The sequence below is a fragment of the Lepisosteus platostomus genome, chromosome 4 (assembly GCF_059453375.1).
Source record: "Lepisosteus platostomus isolate fLepPlt1 chromosome 4, fLepPlt1.hap1, whole genome shotgun sequence".
NCBI lineage: Eukaryota > Metazoa > Chordata > Actinopteri > Semionotiformes > Lepisosteidae > Lepisosteus > Lepisosteus platostomus.
Window position 1 is genome coordinate 33,691,861 of NC_142614.1, and position 17,790 is coordinate 33,709,650.

The 17,790-nt window shown below is 37.0% G+C and overlaps 1 protein-coding gene across 3 annotated transcripts in view; it reads right to left on the minus strand.

Annotated features, from left to right (window-relative positions):
• The window catches only part of prag1 (PEAK1 related, kinase-activating pseudokinase 1), a 35,579-nt gene extending 19,201 nt beyond the window's left edge, over positions 1 to 16,378 (minus strand). Inside the window, exons 1-3 of one of the 3 annotated variants that reach the window (XM_088629447.1) lie at positions 16,166 to 16,378; positions 3,448 to 3,866; positions 1,397 to 3,057 (exon numbers count right to left, since the gene is read on the minus strand). In XM_088629447.1, coding sequence (XP_088485573.1) covers positions 1,397 to 3,057; positions 3,448 to 3,747 — 1,961 coding nt within the window. In that variant the 5' untranslated portion in view covers positions 3,748 to 3,866; positions 16,166 to 16,378. Of the gene's footprint in view, positions 1 to 1,396; positions 3,058 to 3,447; positions 3,867 to 14,753; positions 16,043 to 16,114 lie in introns of those variants that run through there. The other 2 variants (XM_088629446.1, XM_088629445.1) reach the window with 2 other exon arrangements.
• Positions 16,379 to 17,790: the final 1,412 nt, after the last annotated feature.

Genomic DNA, 17,790 nt, shown 5'->3' on the forward strand with positions numbered 1-17,790 from the left:
TCTATCACCCCTTTCTGATTCTCTCCTAAATTAAAAAATATATAACTAAATCACTGAATCTACTAATATACTAACTGTTTTGAATTTTGTTAGTTCATCCCTAAATGATACTTACAAATAATTAAAGTCTTGGTTAACAAATACTGTATATCAGGCACACAGGCCTGGATCCACATTCCAAATAGTGAATTTAAGCACTTCTGTTCCAGTCTAGTCATGTTTTCACATGAGAAGAATGATTTTAAGAAAGACTGAGGTGTTGGAAACTAAATATTTTGAAATCATCATCACTTTTTAAACACTAGTTTAAAAATGCTAATAAACTCCAGAGATGATTTTATCTTTGATCAATTTACTTAATATATTTTCTTTATATATACTTTATATTTTTACCCAGTATAAAAACATAAAATTCAATTGTTATAAAAAAGTCAGAAAATCAATGTGGTCAATTATGAACCTGAATCTATTATACCAATATCATCAGGAAGAAGATGAAGAACCTTAAAACAAAAATTGCTATTACTTTTGGTAGAAATATCATCAACTGAATACCTAATCAAAACATTTTTATTTTATTCTTCAATAAAAACTAATGCAATGCCACAAGAAAAATGATATAGTAATTGGTACAAAAATACTAAAAAAAACAATAGAGGAGATTGTGCACTCCAATTTGTATTACACAGTATATCTTGAATACATTTACTGTGTTTTTGATTAATACTTCTTAATTCCATATTCAAAACACTGACTTCTAAAATTCACTAAAGGGGGAAACATATCTTGGACCTCACACTGACCCTCCAAGAGCTCATGTCTCAAGGTCCAACGCTGCTTCTCTATGTGCCTTTCAAGTTCAACCTTTTCTGTCGTGATGTAGTTATAAAGCAGACATTGCAAGAAAGCATAAATCTGGCAATGCTGTCCGATGTACTTGAAAGGAACCCTTTACTCTCAGTGTTAGGCTATAAACACTAGGATTAGAGTTACTGTACAATCATTAGTTACTAATACTCTATCTATCATTAGAAACCAACTTCTTCTGGGCGACCAGGAGTCACAATAACCCAGAGCTCATACTGGAACAATGTGCTATCATTCAGAAGGCAAAACCAAGTAACAGAAAGTGGGTTAAAATAAACAGAAAACACGAATTACTCTTGTATTTTTACTTATCAATTAACCATTTTGTATTAATTTGTCTGAAAAGGCATTTATTTGTAAATAGCATTTAATGACACTAGAGTTAAAAGTAACAGATTGAAACACGATACAGTAATAAACACATAAAATACTGAACAACACTATACCAGAATATGCTTTACAACATTGTATTTATTTCAGTACAAAATCAGCATTAATAAAAGTAATAAACTAGAGATTCATAGCATACCTGTGGTGTTTTTTCGGCGGTGGGGGAGGAGGTATCTGTTCATTAGCCTTGTTCTTTTCTGCTGGGAAGTCTGAAGTGGAAGATGCTGCCTTAGCTAACATGTTCTTGTTATGTTTGTCCTTTTCTGATGCTCTGCCTGGGTGGTAATGACTGGCACCATTGTGAGCTCTGCCTGGCTGATTATATTCCTTGCTGTGTGCAGCAGGGCTCCCAGGCTTTGAATCGCTCGGCTCCGAGACAGCGGCACCATTGATGAGACCGTGTGGCCTGCACTGATGCACCGTCTCCTCTCCCCCCTCCTCCTCCTCTTCTATTCTGCCTTCCCAGTTCCAGGCTGTGTTAAAGAACTTGTGTCTCTTTTCTGTGGCTGACATTGAGGTTCCCAAATTGTGTGCGTCCTCTGTGGACCTGCTCTGGACCTGTAAATAGGAGCAGGAACTCTGTGTCTCAGCTTGAAAAGAGGACTCAGCCTCCTTATCTGATATTGGAGTGGAAGAAAATGATTTTGGAGATCGACTGCCTCTCTTAGGAGGGATTGGTGGACTGGGTTGAAGTCTGGGCTGCAGTAAGGCTGAAGCTGTATCGGAACTGTCCGAGGGCCACTTGAATGAAGGGCTGTTAGGATCTTTCGTGGAAGTGGGGCTAAAGTGTGGCCACTGTGTGCTCACAGCTGAGTCAGGACTGCTGAGGTAAAATGTTCGGTTGTCTTCCTCAGTGTGAGCTGCCATGACAGTAATCTTAGCTCTCTGGCAGTCTTTGTCACCTGTGAGGTCTACCTCTATATCTGACCTTTTTTGGAGAGGGTTCTCATTTTGGGACCTTTTTTTCTTTTTGGTGCTCTCAGCATAAATGGGTTCACTATTCAACTGAATGGGTTGGCTCTTTGTTGGTGGACTGGGAGAAGAGATCAGGTTCTGAGGCCTCTCCTTGACTTGTGCATCAAGAGAGGGAAACAATTCACACCCTGCCTGTCTACATTGGTCCAGCCCCTCAGAACAGATGAGACAGTCTGTGCTGCTCCGATAAGAACAGGAGTCTGACAGGCTAGCAGATTCAGACACCATTGAAGAAACCCTGCTGGAGAGCCTCCCATGGCTCCCATAAGAGTTCTGAAGCCCCCTCTCTTGGGGAAAGCCAGAGGAGAAAGAAGTGCTTGATTTCACTGAGTTTCCAGCAGTGGTGGTGGGGTTAGCTGCGAGTATGTTGATTGCAATCTCCAATGTTGGTTGCTGCTCCTGTCCAGAAGAGCCATAGCAGAGGGCTTCCCTGTAACTGTCAGAGCTGTTCAAGGGAAGTGTCCTGTCTTCCTTCTTTGGTAAAGAGCCTCTGGAGTTGCTGTTAGTATAAGTGCTCATGGCTGTTTTTGTGATCTGTGGTCGGTAGCTTTCACAGGGGCTTGTTCCATTCTCCCCAAGAGTCAGAGGTGCTCGTACATCCTCCTGAGTCACAAAGATGCTGCTAATGAAAACTGGCTCCTTTGGAAGACCTGAAGGGGATAATGTGCTGGCAGAACACAGGCTTGAATAGCTGCATTTATCTCCAGCTGCATTCTGAAAAACAGCGTCTTTTAAAGTTTTGCTGCTGTGATGATTGTCCATGTAAACTTGTGTGAGGCCCAACATCTTCTTATGACAAAGTTTTTCATTCGGACTCTGACTGTCCTGAAATAAATTAAATCCACAAAATTAATGAGACATATCATTGAGAGTAATACTTTATGTCTATCTACTAAGTAGTTCTTCTGTGTCTTATTTCTTCTGTGGTTATAAATAACTTGTGCCCTTCTGAAATGAGAAAATGCACTGATATTTAAACAAAATTATTATAAAAACACCAACCACAAATGTAAATTTCCAAAAGAAACATTATTACAGAACATAAATAAGAATTAGATAAAATTCCTTCATGCATAAATGAAAGCAGTTTTTTCTTGGAACAATTGTTTTATAAGAAATTAAGGATCAATCATTAAATGACCTTCAATAATATGGTACTGCCATGACATGTAGATGGAGGCTAAAGTGCTTCACACGAAACTTTTAAAAGTTTACCTGTTGGAGGTCAGTGTTCATATTCAAATTGGTCCACACATCAGATGTCTCTGAATTCATTCTCGTAGGCTTAACTGCAATTGTGGGCTTAGAATAGGTCAGGGGGGTAATTACACAGTCATCCTCATTCTGTGCTGCATCTGTTTTCTTTCGATCCACATAATTTCTTTGTAAGGTGATGCCGTTCTGAGCAGTGGTTTCAATAGGCCTTGCCTGTCTGTGGGCACTTCTGGGATAGAAGCAGTTTTTGCAGGAGCCCGGTTTCCACACGTGTTCGGCAAAGTCTCCACACGCAGACATCTTCAGTCCCTTCACTATCACTGCAAAGCCGGCTGATATCCAGAACACAGGGTGTCTTCTGACATGGTGCACCAAATGCAACAAAGTTCCCTGGACTCAGAGCTGTCAGTGTTCCAAACCTGTGAGAAGAAGACATTCATGCATGTTTATAAAGGCACTTCTTCAGATTTCATGCAAAGATATACCAATCATGTTGATAACTAGATTTGATCACTGGTTAATTGTTTCAAGGACCTTTGCAGCAGAAATTTTTAAAGCAATTTCAATCTTAACACAACAACCTTAATAATGGAGGTCAGGCTGAGGTTTTGATCTGAAACCAGACCAGGAAGTGCAAAAAACATATCTGATGTGTGACTTATTAATACACTAATCTAAATATGGTCAGAAATGCAGATTAGAAATAAATGTGGTAACAAATACACATTTTTGAATTTGTAACTGCAATTCCTTCCTCTATAAACTTATTCTTACATATTCATCTCTATCTCTCTCAGGTTTTATCTTCATTTTTCACCAACAAAGGTCAGTGGTAGATAGCCATAGTCCTTGAGTACCACTTTTGTTTTTGGTTTCCATTCAATATCAAACCTTAATTATTTTATTAAAGCGAGTAACTGGATAAGAAGTCAAAATCAGCTGAGTGCTATTTAAAAGCATCCAGCAGTTTCACTGATTTTTCTTCTCATTATCACAAACATAAACACTCAAATTCTTTCTCAAAAAATTATTTTCATATAAAGCATTTAACTGACCAAGTGCACTAACACAGTCAACGTTACGTATTCCAAAGTAAAACCTGATTTGACAGTGAACTTTGGTCACGTACTGTGCACTTTGAAAACATCTTTATACAGCACATGTAGGCAAAATGAAATTGCCCCAAAGCCAACATTAAAAAATAAAAGATTAGAAGTCCTCCTGACCAATGAAACCAGTAACTAAATGATCAAAAGAAAATGCCTGGTTCACTACCATCTGTGTCTTTGTTTCAGTGCTTGGAAATAATTTATAAGGATACACAGTAATCTTTTCTCCTGCCAAATGCAAAACATTTAAATTAAAACCACACAGCTTAGGATCATTGTTAAGCAAGGTTTTTCTTGGAAAAACAACTTAAGAAATAGAAGGTATCATACTAAAAAAAATAAAAGTAAATAAAAAGCTGAAGAAATGAATAACAGTTTAGTGACTAATTAAAGGAAAATAAAATGTTTAAAGTACTAAATTTTCATAAAAGTTTAGAATTGTCCATGTTTTACAGGTTTTGTGTACAAGTTGCAACTTATCTTTGCATATCCTTCTTAGGGAAATCTTCCTCACTGTTCTCTACAGCTTTAACTAAATCCCATTCAACTCAATAAAGACTGCAATAACTTGACAAGACTATATTTACACTTTTAAAGCTATTTATGAATTATTTAGAGTGCTTTTACTTTTTGTATAATATTTTAAATTAACTGATTTCCAGAGTAAAATTATAGATTTTTTCTTGTTACTACAGAACACTGCTATAGAACAATTCCAGAGCCCATTAGGTTAGTTAGGTAACCCATAATATATAAGGAAATTTGAAAGCTTACAAAATGCTGCAAAATATGGGTGGAGGGCAGAACCCTAGGGTAGAGTGGTGGCACTGTGGCTAAGGTACTGCATTTATGGCTAGAAGGTTGCTGGTTCAAATCCTGTAGCTAGCAGAGGAATCCTAATCTGTTGGGCCCCTGAGCAATGCCTTTAACCCCAACTGCCCCATAGGTGCTGTACAATGGCTGACCCTGTGCTCTGACCCCAAGCTTCTCTCCCTGTCTGTGTCTCATGGAAAGCAAGCTGGGGTATGTGAAAAAGACAAATTCCTAATGCGAGAAATTGTATATGGCTAATAAAGTAATCTTATCTTAAATATTCACAGGAATACACTATTATCAGGAAATGAACATCTTTCTCTACCCAGTACATTGACATTTTAAAGAAACAGAAGTGACATAGGTAAATTAATTATTCTAATTAACATTAGTAATCAGCAAGCTACATCAACACATGGGATCACTGTGGAATGTCACAGGCTAGTAGCATGTGGCCACCTTCAGATGCAGTACAAGCTTTACATTTGCAATGCAAGCTTAATGCCAGTTTGCAAATACTGTTTTGTGGGATACCTACCCATACCCCTCACAAAGCATGTGCCTGGTCACTGGTCTCTGAGCTGTTTACCACATATAATCCTAGCTCTTCCCAGAAATGTTCAAGTCTGTAGAGTGGGACAGTCAAAGCAGAACTGTCACATTCTTATCTTGCAAGACTGCTGTCACTTGAGCAGCATGAAGACATGCACAGTCCTGCTAGAATTTCATGTTAGGATGAGTGCGCAGGAAGGACTGTACTTCATTTTTCTAGAGTAATAGTTTTTTTATGTCCAGTATATTTTCCCCATAATTTCACTCAGCCATTCATCATAAGCAAGTAGCTTATTCCACGTAGGCATGTTGGCCATCTGGGGCCCATCGTGGAAGGCAGGACTACACCCTACACAAGACACCAGTCCATTGCAGGGTAAAAACAAAAACAAGAACAAGTCAGCATATCTTCAGAATGTGGTAGCCAACTGGACCACATGGAGAAAACCTACACAAACACAAGAAAAATGCAGACTCCACAAAGAAAGAACTTCAGTCCAGAACTGAACCCAGAACCTAAGAGCCATGAGACAGCAGTGTTAAGTGCCATGCCACTCACTTCCTCTCCAGTTGTCTAAAGCTGGCTTTTTGCATGATGAACAGACAAAAATGTTGCATTACACACAAAGTTACAATAACATGCTGTTATATATTGGTTGTCATTTTTAAAGTATAAAAATCAGATGTGATTATAATAATCAATTCTTATTTAAATTGATCTACATTTTTCAAATGAAGTAAAAGTTTTAACAATGCCATAGTTGTAGAGCTAATTCAGGAATGTAAAATGTTAACATTCTAAGGATTCTGAAAACTGTTCTTTGGGTTTAGTTATATACAAAAATAGATGCTTATCTTTTTTTATTACATAGTTTTCACTATATGAAACAAGGTAGGCTATTATTCTTACTTTACAAAGCATTACATTGCATTACAATAAGTTGGTATGCAGACTAAATTCTACACTAACTTTATCTAAAGTGAAAGAGTATGTTACTTGCAGAGAAAGTCTTTTAATCTAAACTTTTTCTGGATCTTTAACAAATGTAAATACACAGCTACAAACAATTTCCAGACTTAATAATAACAGCCCCAACTGAAATATAATTATAAGACCAACTGAAAGTGTATATGAATTGTACAAAGTCAGAAGTCTTAGGTGAGACTTAAGACTATTTCTTATATAATAATTTCTACAATACAATTTCTACAATATCTAAACATCAGGGCATTGATCAAGTAAGACATAGGAATATTACCCCTGTTGCCTTCCTATTTTTTAGAGCATTAAATCCTCTGCAGATGTATTCAGAATTTAGTACACGGACAGTGATAGTTCAATATATTAATTAAAAGGTTTTTAAAACTTACCTATCCTTGTATTTATTACCTATTTAATTTAAGTTGTAAAAAAGTATTTAAATCCATGATTTAAAAAAGCTGCCTACTCTTTCGATGGCACTGTTTTATGCCTGTTTTTATGTTGCATACATCAGGAGTCTGCATGAAATCGTATGCACAACCATCACAAAAAGAACGTTACCAAAGTACTTGTAAAAAAAACTGCACTACTAAACAGAGAAGAAAGAAAAGTGTAAGAAACGTGAACCTTGGTGCACTAGGATTTGGAAAGTGGTCTCATACATTTATCGTGTTTGATTCAAAAACCCTGCACCATCATAGACTTTAAAGAGAAGATTAGGGCTGATAGTCACAATTTGGAACACAGAGAATTTAAAATTGTTCATGTCTACACAAGAGCACAACTTAAAACTGCATGCAACTCTCAAATTAGGTTAAGAGATATTTTAAAAAACAGGATGGAGTCATTTTATACCCATAAATGCTTTATATGGTTGCTATTGTAGTAAAAAAGAAAATAATGTAAACTCCAACAGTAAAATCAGAATTCTTTTTTGTCTTGTTTATTTACAAAAGTGACAACTTTTGTACTGGAAAACTTCATATAATATTTCCCAAAGTATGCAAACTTAACTCCTACTTTAAGAAATGGAAGAATTTTGTTATAATTAACTTTGCCCATCATTTCTGGTTGACTGAATTAGTGGTTCTCTCAGGTTCTGTTTTGCCCTCTTGCCTTGACTTGAAGGAGAGTATAGAAGCAGTCTTCAGTTTTGTTGATACACATTCTTAAAGTGATACTATCGTAAACATTATCACAGTGCCTCCAACAATGCCTTGAGTGGAATGACAGGTATGAAGGACATCATGTCATTCAGGGGTGAAAACTGTACATCTGTAACACTGGACAACGGATTTTAAAACCTTTACAGCTCTTTATAGTATTATTTTTTATCTCATTACCAGGAAGGTTTTCACTGATCCTAAAACACTTTTTTCATTATTTCCTCTGCCTTCTTAGAAGTGATCTAAGGCTGAAAATGGGATATATGCGTTACATTACTTGTTTTCTGATACCTACTGATAGATATAATTACTATTAAGAGTAGCTCTGATCAAAAGCTATCAGTTATCTGTAAAAAGTGGAGGCTTATTTGCAATATTATAGAATATTATGATATGATTTTCATCTTTTAAATGTTATCTAACATATTAAATTAATAATTTGGTCAAAAGGTATTTGGCTGCAAACAGTTGTTTTTTTCAGGAAGCTACTTAACGTTTTAAACTGATATTGTGCGATAGGATCCTTCTGCATAAAACTAAAATAAAATGTAGATAAAAATGAAATGCCTTTTGATTCTTATCATCAAGTAATTAAAAAAAACTGTATTTTTTAATTTTTAAAAAGGGTTTAATAGGATTTTTTTTAATGCAGGTTTAACTGTATAGAGTTGAGTATTTCTATCTTTCCAACCTTACCAACAACAAGTGTAGTCAAGTGTCAATGTTTCAGAGTATTTAACTTATTTGTATGCTCAAAATAGGGGAAAGCAAAACTACAAATAAGGGACTAAATATAGGCTATTAAGCAGATGAAAGCAAGCTCTACAATCTAGCGCCTCATCATTAAAAAAAACTTCAAAGATCAAAGACAGGGTAGGCAAGTCTCAGAGAGGAAACTACACAAATGATTTTGACTCAGAGCATTCTGAGTTTCACAAGGTAGTTTCGTAAAGAATTATTTACTCCAGAACATTTGCCCTTTCTGGTAACTAACATCAAAATGGAATCAGAATCGAAAAATTATTTTCTAATTAATGCTATACGAGAGACTTGCATTTACATTAAATTTACAAAGAACGTGCACTTCTGGCACTCCCACAAGAAAGCTCCAAATTCCCAGAATAAAACTGTACTTACCCCAAAACTTACAAGAGTATAGATCAATATTAAATTATGGAAGATGCTTATGTGTACATGGGTGTAAAAGAGTAAAAATAATAGTCTACAGTAAGAGCAGCTGAAACGTTGTATAAAGAGTACTGTGATGCTGTAAAGTTTATGAGCAATGTGAGGAAATAAAATTAAGGTGTGTGAAGAAGACTCCACAGCTGAAACATTGTGTTTCTTTTCTTCTGTTTTCAGCATGGAATAAACCTTTACTTGTTCCTTTGCAGCCTATGCATGTTGACACAGCTACCTACTTGAAATACTTTAATCTGTCTATTACTGTTATTTTGCATTAATGTACACTTTAATCATATTAAAATAATATTTAATATTGCTTTCCCTCCTTAATATTGTCACACACTCTCCCACTCAACTAATCAATTGATCTGATCAATTGTTAATTTTGCAACCTATTAGGCCAAGAGATAAGTACCACTGATTTCATCTACTACGTCAGCAGTGGAAACAGGTTTATCCAAGGTCTTACCCAGTCTTAATATAATACCTATATTATATTATACCTTAACTGCTACCTATAACGACACAGGACTAGCCTCTTTAATACACAATTGCCACATCTGTATAGGTGGATTGCTTTTTAAATAAATTAAATGTTAAATCGTAATCATTAAATGTTAATTATAATGTAATTACCACTGGCCAAACCATTTTTACTTCACACCCATATCATCTCAAACTATTTACCTGCAGCTCAATATACATTGTTTGATCAGGTAGAGACCCTAGAATATAATTTTGTATGCTTAGGAGCAAAGTACTTTATCAATAGTACTTTAAAATGTACTTCATCAATAGTCTTTTTTATCTTGTTGCTAGCATTTACAATAGACTTGAGCTACTCTTGTTTAATATACTCTTGTTTTCCTCTTGCATTCAGCATTGTGGCCTTGCTGATAAAAGGTTTGTTTTAAATGCGTAGTTAAAAATACAATCCCAACTGATGATTGCCAAAAAACTTAATTTAGACGCATACCAGTGAACATAGAAGATTATGCAAATGTAAGCATAAAGCACCTCATCCACACCAATATAAACCTTTGGGAACCTTTTGAGTTGCATTATCAGGCAGGGACCTACACAGAATCGCTATTGGGTTTAGCTCTGATCTTTGACTAGGGCTAGGCCATTCCAAAACTTTAATTTTGCTTCTTTTCAGCCATTCTTATGTGGACTTGCTTTTGTGTTTCGGATCATTGTTTTGCTGCAACTATGCTTAAGCTTCAGCTCATGGACGGATGACTGTATGATGTTCTTACTGTGGAATGCTGTGTTTGCTTTACGCCACACGAAATGGGACCCATGTCGTCCAAAAAGTTCCACTTTTAACTCATCTGTCCATAGCACATTCTCCCAAAAGGCTTGGGGATCATGCAGATGCTTCTTGGCAAATGAGAGATGAGCATTTATGTTCTTCTTGGTTAGCAGTGGTTTCCGCCTTGCTACACTCCCATGAAGCTCATTTTTGCCGTTTTCTGATTGTGGAGTCATGAACACTGACCTTAGCTGAGGCAAGAAAAGCCTGCAGTTCTTTGGATGTTTTTTTAGGATCCTCTGTGACTTCCTGGATGATTATACGCTGAGAAATTTTGGCAGGCCTGCCACTCCTGAGAAAATTCCCTACTGTTCAAAGTGTTCTCCATTTGGAGACTATGGCTCTCACTGTGGTTCAGTGGAGACCCAGAACCTTAGAAATGGCTTTGTAACCCTTTCCAGACTGATAGATATCAACAACTCTTTTTCTGATCTCTTCAGGAATATCCTTTGATCGTGACATAATGTGCTTTTTGAATCTTTGTGCTGGCAACTTGACTCTGATAGTAAGGGTCAAAATACAGTAAGTGAGGTTTATATTGAGCAGGGCTGGCTGTAATCAGGCCTTGTTGTGTTCAATCAGCTGACTCTAATTATCCCTTTAATTGGGTTAATTTAACTAAGTACTTTTTCATGCAGTGCCAGTTGGTTTTGTTCATTAAATAAATGAAATAAGTATAAAAATGTGTTATTTTTTCACTCAAGTTCCCTTCATCTGATATTAGATTTTGGTTGAAGAGCTAGAAAACATTCAGTGTCAAACATTTGCAATAATAGAGGAAATCAGTTCTTCAACCCATTCATGGCACAGGTCTCCAACTTTGTCATTTAGACATTTAGAGCATTCCAATACAAAATAAAGATCTGCTTTGTATTCAGTCTGTTTATTCCTATCTATTCCAACACTGATCTTCTGCCTTCCCACCTGCTGAGTGAATGTTGCAGTCATAAACAGCACCTGCAAGACAAACATTCCCCTTGCAGTGCTAATGACTAAACTGTTTGCTCTGGGTTGGTCTAACAAACTGCAAAGGTAAACTGACAATAAAAGCCTTTGCAATAATACTGTGACTGTATGGTTCTAAGAAGGGCTACATATACACCTTTCATGACAAAAAAGAACACTCAGCAAGACAATTTGTCTATGAACTTCCCTATTATTTATAAATATGTATAAAACAAAATATTCTCTTATTATTTTACATAAGATATGCATATTCAACATTCAACACAGTGCAGTGAGACCTGTCGGGAGTCCAGCTGCCTGTAAAGTGTTGTATAGCAGTCTTTGAGACATTTTGTTCAAAGAAAGCATTCCTACACTTAATGAGAACGTCTTATTTTTTACACAAAAGCAAAAATTCAGGCCAAGTAACCGAAAATGGTACTAGTATAGTAAGATCATGTGATTCTCTAGACTTTGAGATAAAGTTAAACAGTAGTCATTCTAAGATATGTAACACTTTCAAATCTAAATAAAAATAAACTTTCCATTTACTGTGATGCATAAAATAACAATTTTACTATTTCAATAGGGAGTTGAAATACTGTACATAACACTTTAAGAAGTATTTTAAATTGTATCCTTAGGGGAAGTATATATATATGACAGGACCGCCAAAGTAAATGTGATACATAGTAGAATTAATTCATACTATGTATACTTCAATTTATGCTTCACACCTGAAGAAGGCTTCATGGCCTAAACCTTGTGTTTTCTTTCTTCTCTTTTCAGCATGGAATAAACCTATTAATTGTTAATTTATAATATTACATACAACAAATTTATTCATTCTTCTGTTTCAGTACACCAAAACATGACCTACATACATGACATACTAAAGCATCTTAAAATGAGCTCTGTATGTCTAAAAACATTCAAAACATCAAAATAATCTTGCCAATAAAGTAAATGACGGTTTTAGTGTTTTTTGTGAAGTTATAACTGAGCACAGAGCTCTTTGAAAATACTGACATATACAATTTTGTAGAAAAAAATATAAAAAGCACACAGCGAAGAAGCAATTGATTTATCCCAATTAAAGGTATTCGCCTACTGGCACAACAGATCCACAGATGATGCAATCTCCATTGCCATATACACTGCCCTATCCCATTTGGATAAAAAGAACACATATGCAAGACTTCAGCTCAGCTTTTAACACCATCATTCCAGAGAAACTACTCAACAACTCAGTGCACTGGGTCTTGACACCACCCTGTGCAACTGGATTCGGGACTTTCTGACAGGCAGCAACCAGGCTGTCAGGCTTGGAAACCACACCCCCGGCACACTGACTCTGAACACTGGTGTCCCCCAGGGGTCTATTGCTTTACTCCCTCTACACCCATGACTGTAAGGCCAAGCATTACACTAACTCCATCAACAAGTTAGCCGATCACACCACAGTTGATGAGAGGGCCTACAGGGAGGAGGTCAATCTCCTTAAAACGTGGTGAGAAGACAACAACCTCCATATCACTGAGAACCTCACATGGTCTCTCAACGCAACTTGTCTGATTAAGAAAGCGCAACACCGCCTGTACTTCATAAGACGGTTAAAGAAGGCTAAGATATGTCCCCAGATCCTCACTAACTTTTACAGATGCACTACAAAAAAGCACACTGACAGGTTGCATCACAGTTGGGTATGGCAACTGCAGTACTGCAAACCGCAAAGCCCTACAGTGGGTGGTGAAAACTGCCCAGTCCATCACTGGGGTTTCTCTCCCATCCATCCAGAACATTTATGACAGACGGTGCTCAAGGAAAGCTCTAAGCATCATCAAAGACCCCACACACCCCAGCTACAGACTGTTTGATCCTCTACCTTCTGGAAAGTGGTACCGGAGTATCTGGGCCTGGACTACCAGACTCAGAGAGAGTTTTTACCCCTGCACTACTAAACTAATTAACTCCCAGCCAGCCTCTCTCACCCACGATCTGAACCCTTACAGTGCCCTTTCTCTTTATCAAAACTCAAACACACACTGAAATCTACCTCTACCTCATGTCAAGATGTTCACTCCCCATAATTTTCTATCCTTTATTTAATTCTGTTGATGTATGATTTTGCACAACTGATGTTGTTTTTCACATTACCAGTTTCCTGTTGTTGTTTTGCACATTGCCTGTTGTCTCTGTCTTTCTTACCGTCTGAGAGCTAGCTAAATGGCATTTCGTTATACCATATACCTATGTATGAGTATAATGACAATAAACTTCAACTTGAACTTGTATAGGTTTTGCTTCTAATGGCTTAATGGCATGATAATAATAAGGTACAAAGAGCGAATATACAATATACAAATTAGTACTTTCATAAATTCTGCTGTACTGTGCTTTTCTGTGGAAATTTTATACTTGGAATGCAAATTTTAGGCAAAATAGATCCGTAAAGCAACAGGGTTAACGACAGAGGTCACCCGAAGAAGGCTCTATGGACGAAACGTAATGTTTCTTTCTTCTCTTTTCAGCATGGAATAAACCTGTACTTGTTCCTTTGCAGCCTACGCATGCTGACGCAGCTACCCATTTGAACTACTTCGACCCAAGTTTTACCTATTTTATTATATGAAGGACAATTAAATATCTTATACATTTATACCAAATCAAGTGGAGATCACAATGAAAGATCATATTAATAACAGCAAATACTGAGTGCAACCGACAAGAGCGAAACCACTGATAAATCATGTGCAACAAAATTTCATAAAGGTGCGATCCGCAGCACAGTGACATGCTCACTACGCTTAACAGACTTGACCGAAACCCTCTGTTGGGGAGGATAGGATAGCTCTAGTCACACGCTATGCAATGTTAGGTGAAACAGAAAGTCAAGATTGGGGGGCACTTGACGATAAACCTAAAACCGATTCTACTGTCGATTCTCTCAGCTAATTGTTATTTTAAATCAAGAAGAAGTTTAAAATCGACGATGGACGTAGCTACAGAAAGGTTTGTAGCCTTTTAACTCGAGCAGTGGTAGAAGTCTCAATACGTACGACAGAAATTAAACGGATATTGTCTTAGACCCGCCACTAACGCCTCATAGCAGACTTTCCTCTCCGTTACTGAACTGCGGTCAACACCAAATTCCAGAAGCCGATGGCTGAACGACAAAGGAGAAAGCAACCTAGATGCTACACCAAACATTGCTCATGACTTGAACAACATTTACTTACCGTAAAAATGGGTTCACTCTCAGCCTCCAATTAGTCCCTGCAGGTAATGTCTTGCAGTAACTTCTGCAGCTACTGATTTTCTTGCACAGGAAGCGGTTCTTTCCCTGCCTGCTGTTAAACTACACAGAAAGGCACTCCCTCTTCTCTGCCAATGTCTCAAACGTGAAGTTTCTCAGACAAGTAATTTGAACTCATTTATTTCTCTCTCATTTAGAACTAAAACGGTTTCTTACTCAAAATGCTTATATCCTATATGTTATATTTCGATTTGTCCATCACCCGTGTTGTCAAAAATGTATGGTGATTTTAGCCTCAGAAAATTAAATTTAGAAAGGTTAAGAAAATGCTACCACACGTTAATTAAAAAAAACCCACTATGTATTCTAATCTAGGGAAAACGGTGCTAAACTCGATTCCAGATTAAGTGTTAGGTACACCAGATGATTTTTTTTAGAATTCTAATTCCCAACTAAAATAAAGGAATGTTAACGTTTTATTTTCTGTAAGATATTTTAATTCTTCATACAACTGCATAGCACATCATAATAATAACAACAACTCCCTGTTTTCGATTTTAGACTCCAAGTTTCTACTTTCTACAATAGTGTTCGTTTATTTAAATTGAAGGTATTTGGAATAAAGTGCTTTTCCGTATAGTAGAGACTAGGCTAGGAGAATGAATGTCCTTGTATTTGCTAATCCAACGGAAATAACATACCGTGCAAATCTGATTCCAACGCAGGGTCACTTTTTGTATCAGTTTAAAGTTTATCATTAATAAATCTATGTTACTAGCGTATTTCACCCCTAATACTTAGTAAACAATCTGTGTTTTGTAAAAGTACCGCTTCATCAAAATACAACTTTTTGTTCCTGGTAAAACAAAATAATGACTGTTCCGCCACAGACGTTTTTCGAATACATTTTTACAACGTCACTAAAGGTTATCGATGTTTTTGGGAAAATATCGAAGAAAGCGAGGATAATTTACTGTACTTTCCTCGCGTCTGGATCAATTCTCTTAAGACACGTGCTTGCTTGCCAATATACATTATTCCACAAAAATTGCAAACACGATACTATGTGAAAAGGGCATGGTACGTCTAACTACTAATCTGAACCAGCATTTTACTCATAAACTCCTATAATTATCACACAATCGCATTTCTTCTTGTTCGTAATTTATACTGAATTACACATTCACTGTAAATGCTATTGTATTCAATTAATCATATCCTGCAATCTTTCCTTCATTGTTAGCACGTCTGAACCGGGGTCCTGTAGTCACCGCGCAGTCCAGTCAGTCAGTACGCGTGAATGAGTCAATTAGGAGAGTTTTAAACGGTCTCATTTCTGTTTACCTGCTGTTTCCCAGATTCGCTTGGCAACAACCAATGCTTCCTGAAACGAACCTGCGGACGGTCTGAAGCTTTCTCTTGCTGCTTTAAAATCCCTTGCTTGTAAACCGACAGGTTATTAGACCTCCATCCAAAAACCGCCATCAGCAGCTTTCTCCACGGTGAATCTTTAAAATTGCAAACCTCTTGAGAAGAAGATGACGAGGAGAGGGAGAAATTGAACTGGTATCTACGGGAAAGAGAGGTGGAGCTCCATGTGTGAATTGATATGCCGCGGCTGAGTCAGCCTAAATCTGTACTTGGGAAGCAGGGTGGGGGTTGGGGTCTGGGGTGTGAACGACTAGGGGAAGAACAACTCAATCGTAGGTTGAAAGAGCACAAAAGTTTTGACGATGGAAAAAGGATAAATTGTTGAAAGCTATTTTTTCCCCACCCTTGAACGAATTTCAATAGAATTTTGGACTGTCATACTGACATACCCTAATAATCTGTAAAACTATAAATCAATAGAAAAGGCAGGAAAATGTGAGTCATTCGTATTTACACCCAATTATATGATTTAAGATGTTTCTGATCATTTGTTCATAAATTGGCACAAGAGATATTTAACCCCATAAACCATCTTTAGTGTGAATTATAACTATGTTTTTCTGAATAGTATTTTGTTATATGCATATAGAGTACTAGAAATACACCATCCATATTTGAATATTACAGTGTTATTTAACTAGAAACCTAAATTGCACATATGGATAGAATATATCGTCTATGAATTACTCAAGGTAGCAGTAACATTTGGGGCTAAAAGGCATGCAGTTGCAATGTTTGTGTAATGTCCATACTCATCCTTTGTTGCAGAGCTCACCTGCTGAGTTCTCCGCCTCAAGAATTCACTGTGTCCAGCACAATGGAATCCATTGTGCTGAATAACAATGCATTTCCCTGCCTTTTGTGGGCACTGAATGAAACAATTTCCAGTGTTGCCCTTGTCTTTAGTTAAACAAACCACATCCACCCCACTGTGTTTTACTCACAATCTAATTTAATTGTCACTGGAGTTCTAACACAAACCCATTCATTAGCTTCAGACAGCCAACTTCCAAAGCCATCACCTCATTATTTTAATCAGCATCATGCCTGGCAATTTTCCAGTAAGGGAAACCAAACAGAATGTGTGGTTAAGCTTGAGACACATCAGTCTTCAATCACATAAGTCAAATCAGTCAAGGTAGTTCTTTCAGCTTTTATCTTGTTCATGGAGTTTTTTAGAAAGGTGAAGCATCAGTTAATAGAATAAATTAGAAAATGGAAAAATACCAAACTAGTAAATGTAAGATGAATTAAATAATCCAATGTACACGTTAAATGTCAAAGGGAAAAAAAAGTGAAATACCTTCTGAGAACATTCTTGCACTGTATGGATCCATCCATTTTCTAACCACTTTATCCAATACATGGTACATGGAGCTTATCCTGGCAAGCAACAGGAGCAAGGCAGGGTACACCCTTTTGACGGGATGCCTGTCCATTATAGGGCAGACAGATACACTTACACACTCACACCAGGTCCAATTTTCTCAGAAGCCAATTGACCTACCTGTATGTTTCTGGACTGTGGGAGGAAACCGTAGCACCTGAAGGAGACCCAAGCGAACATGGGGAGATCATCCAAACTCCAC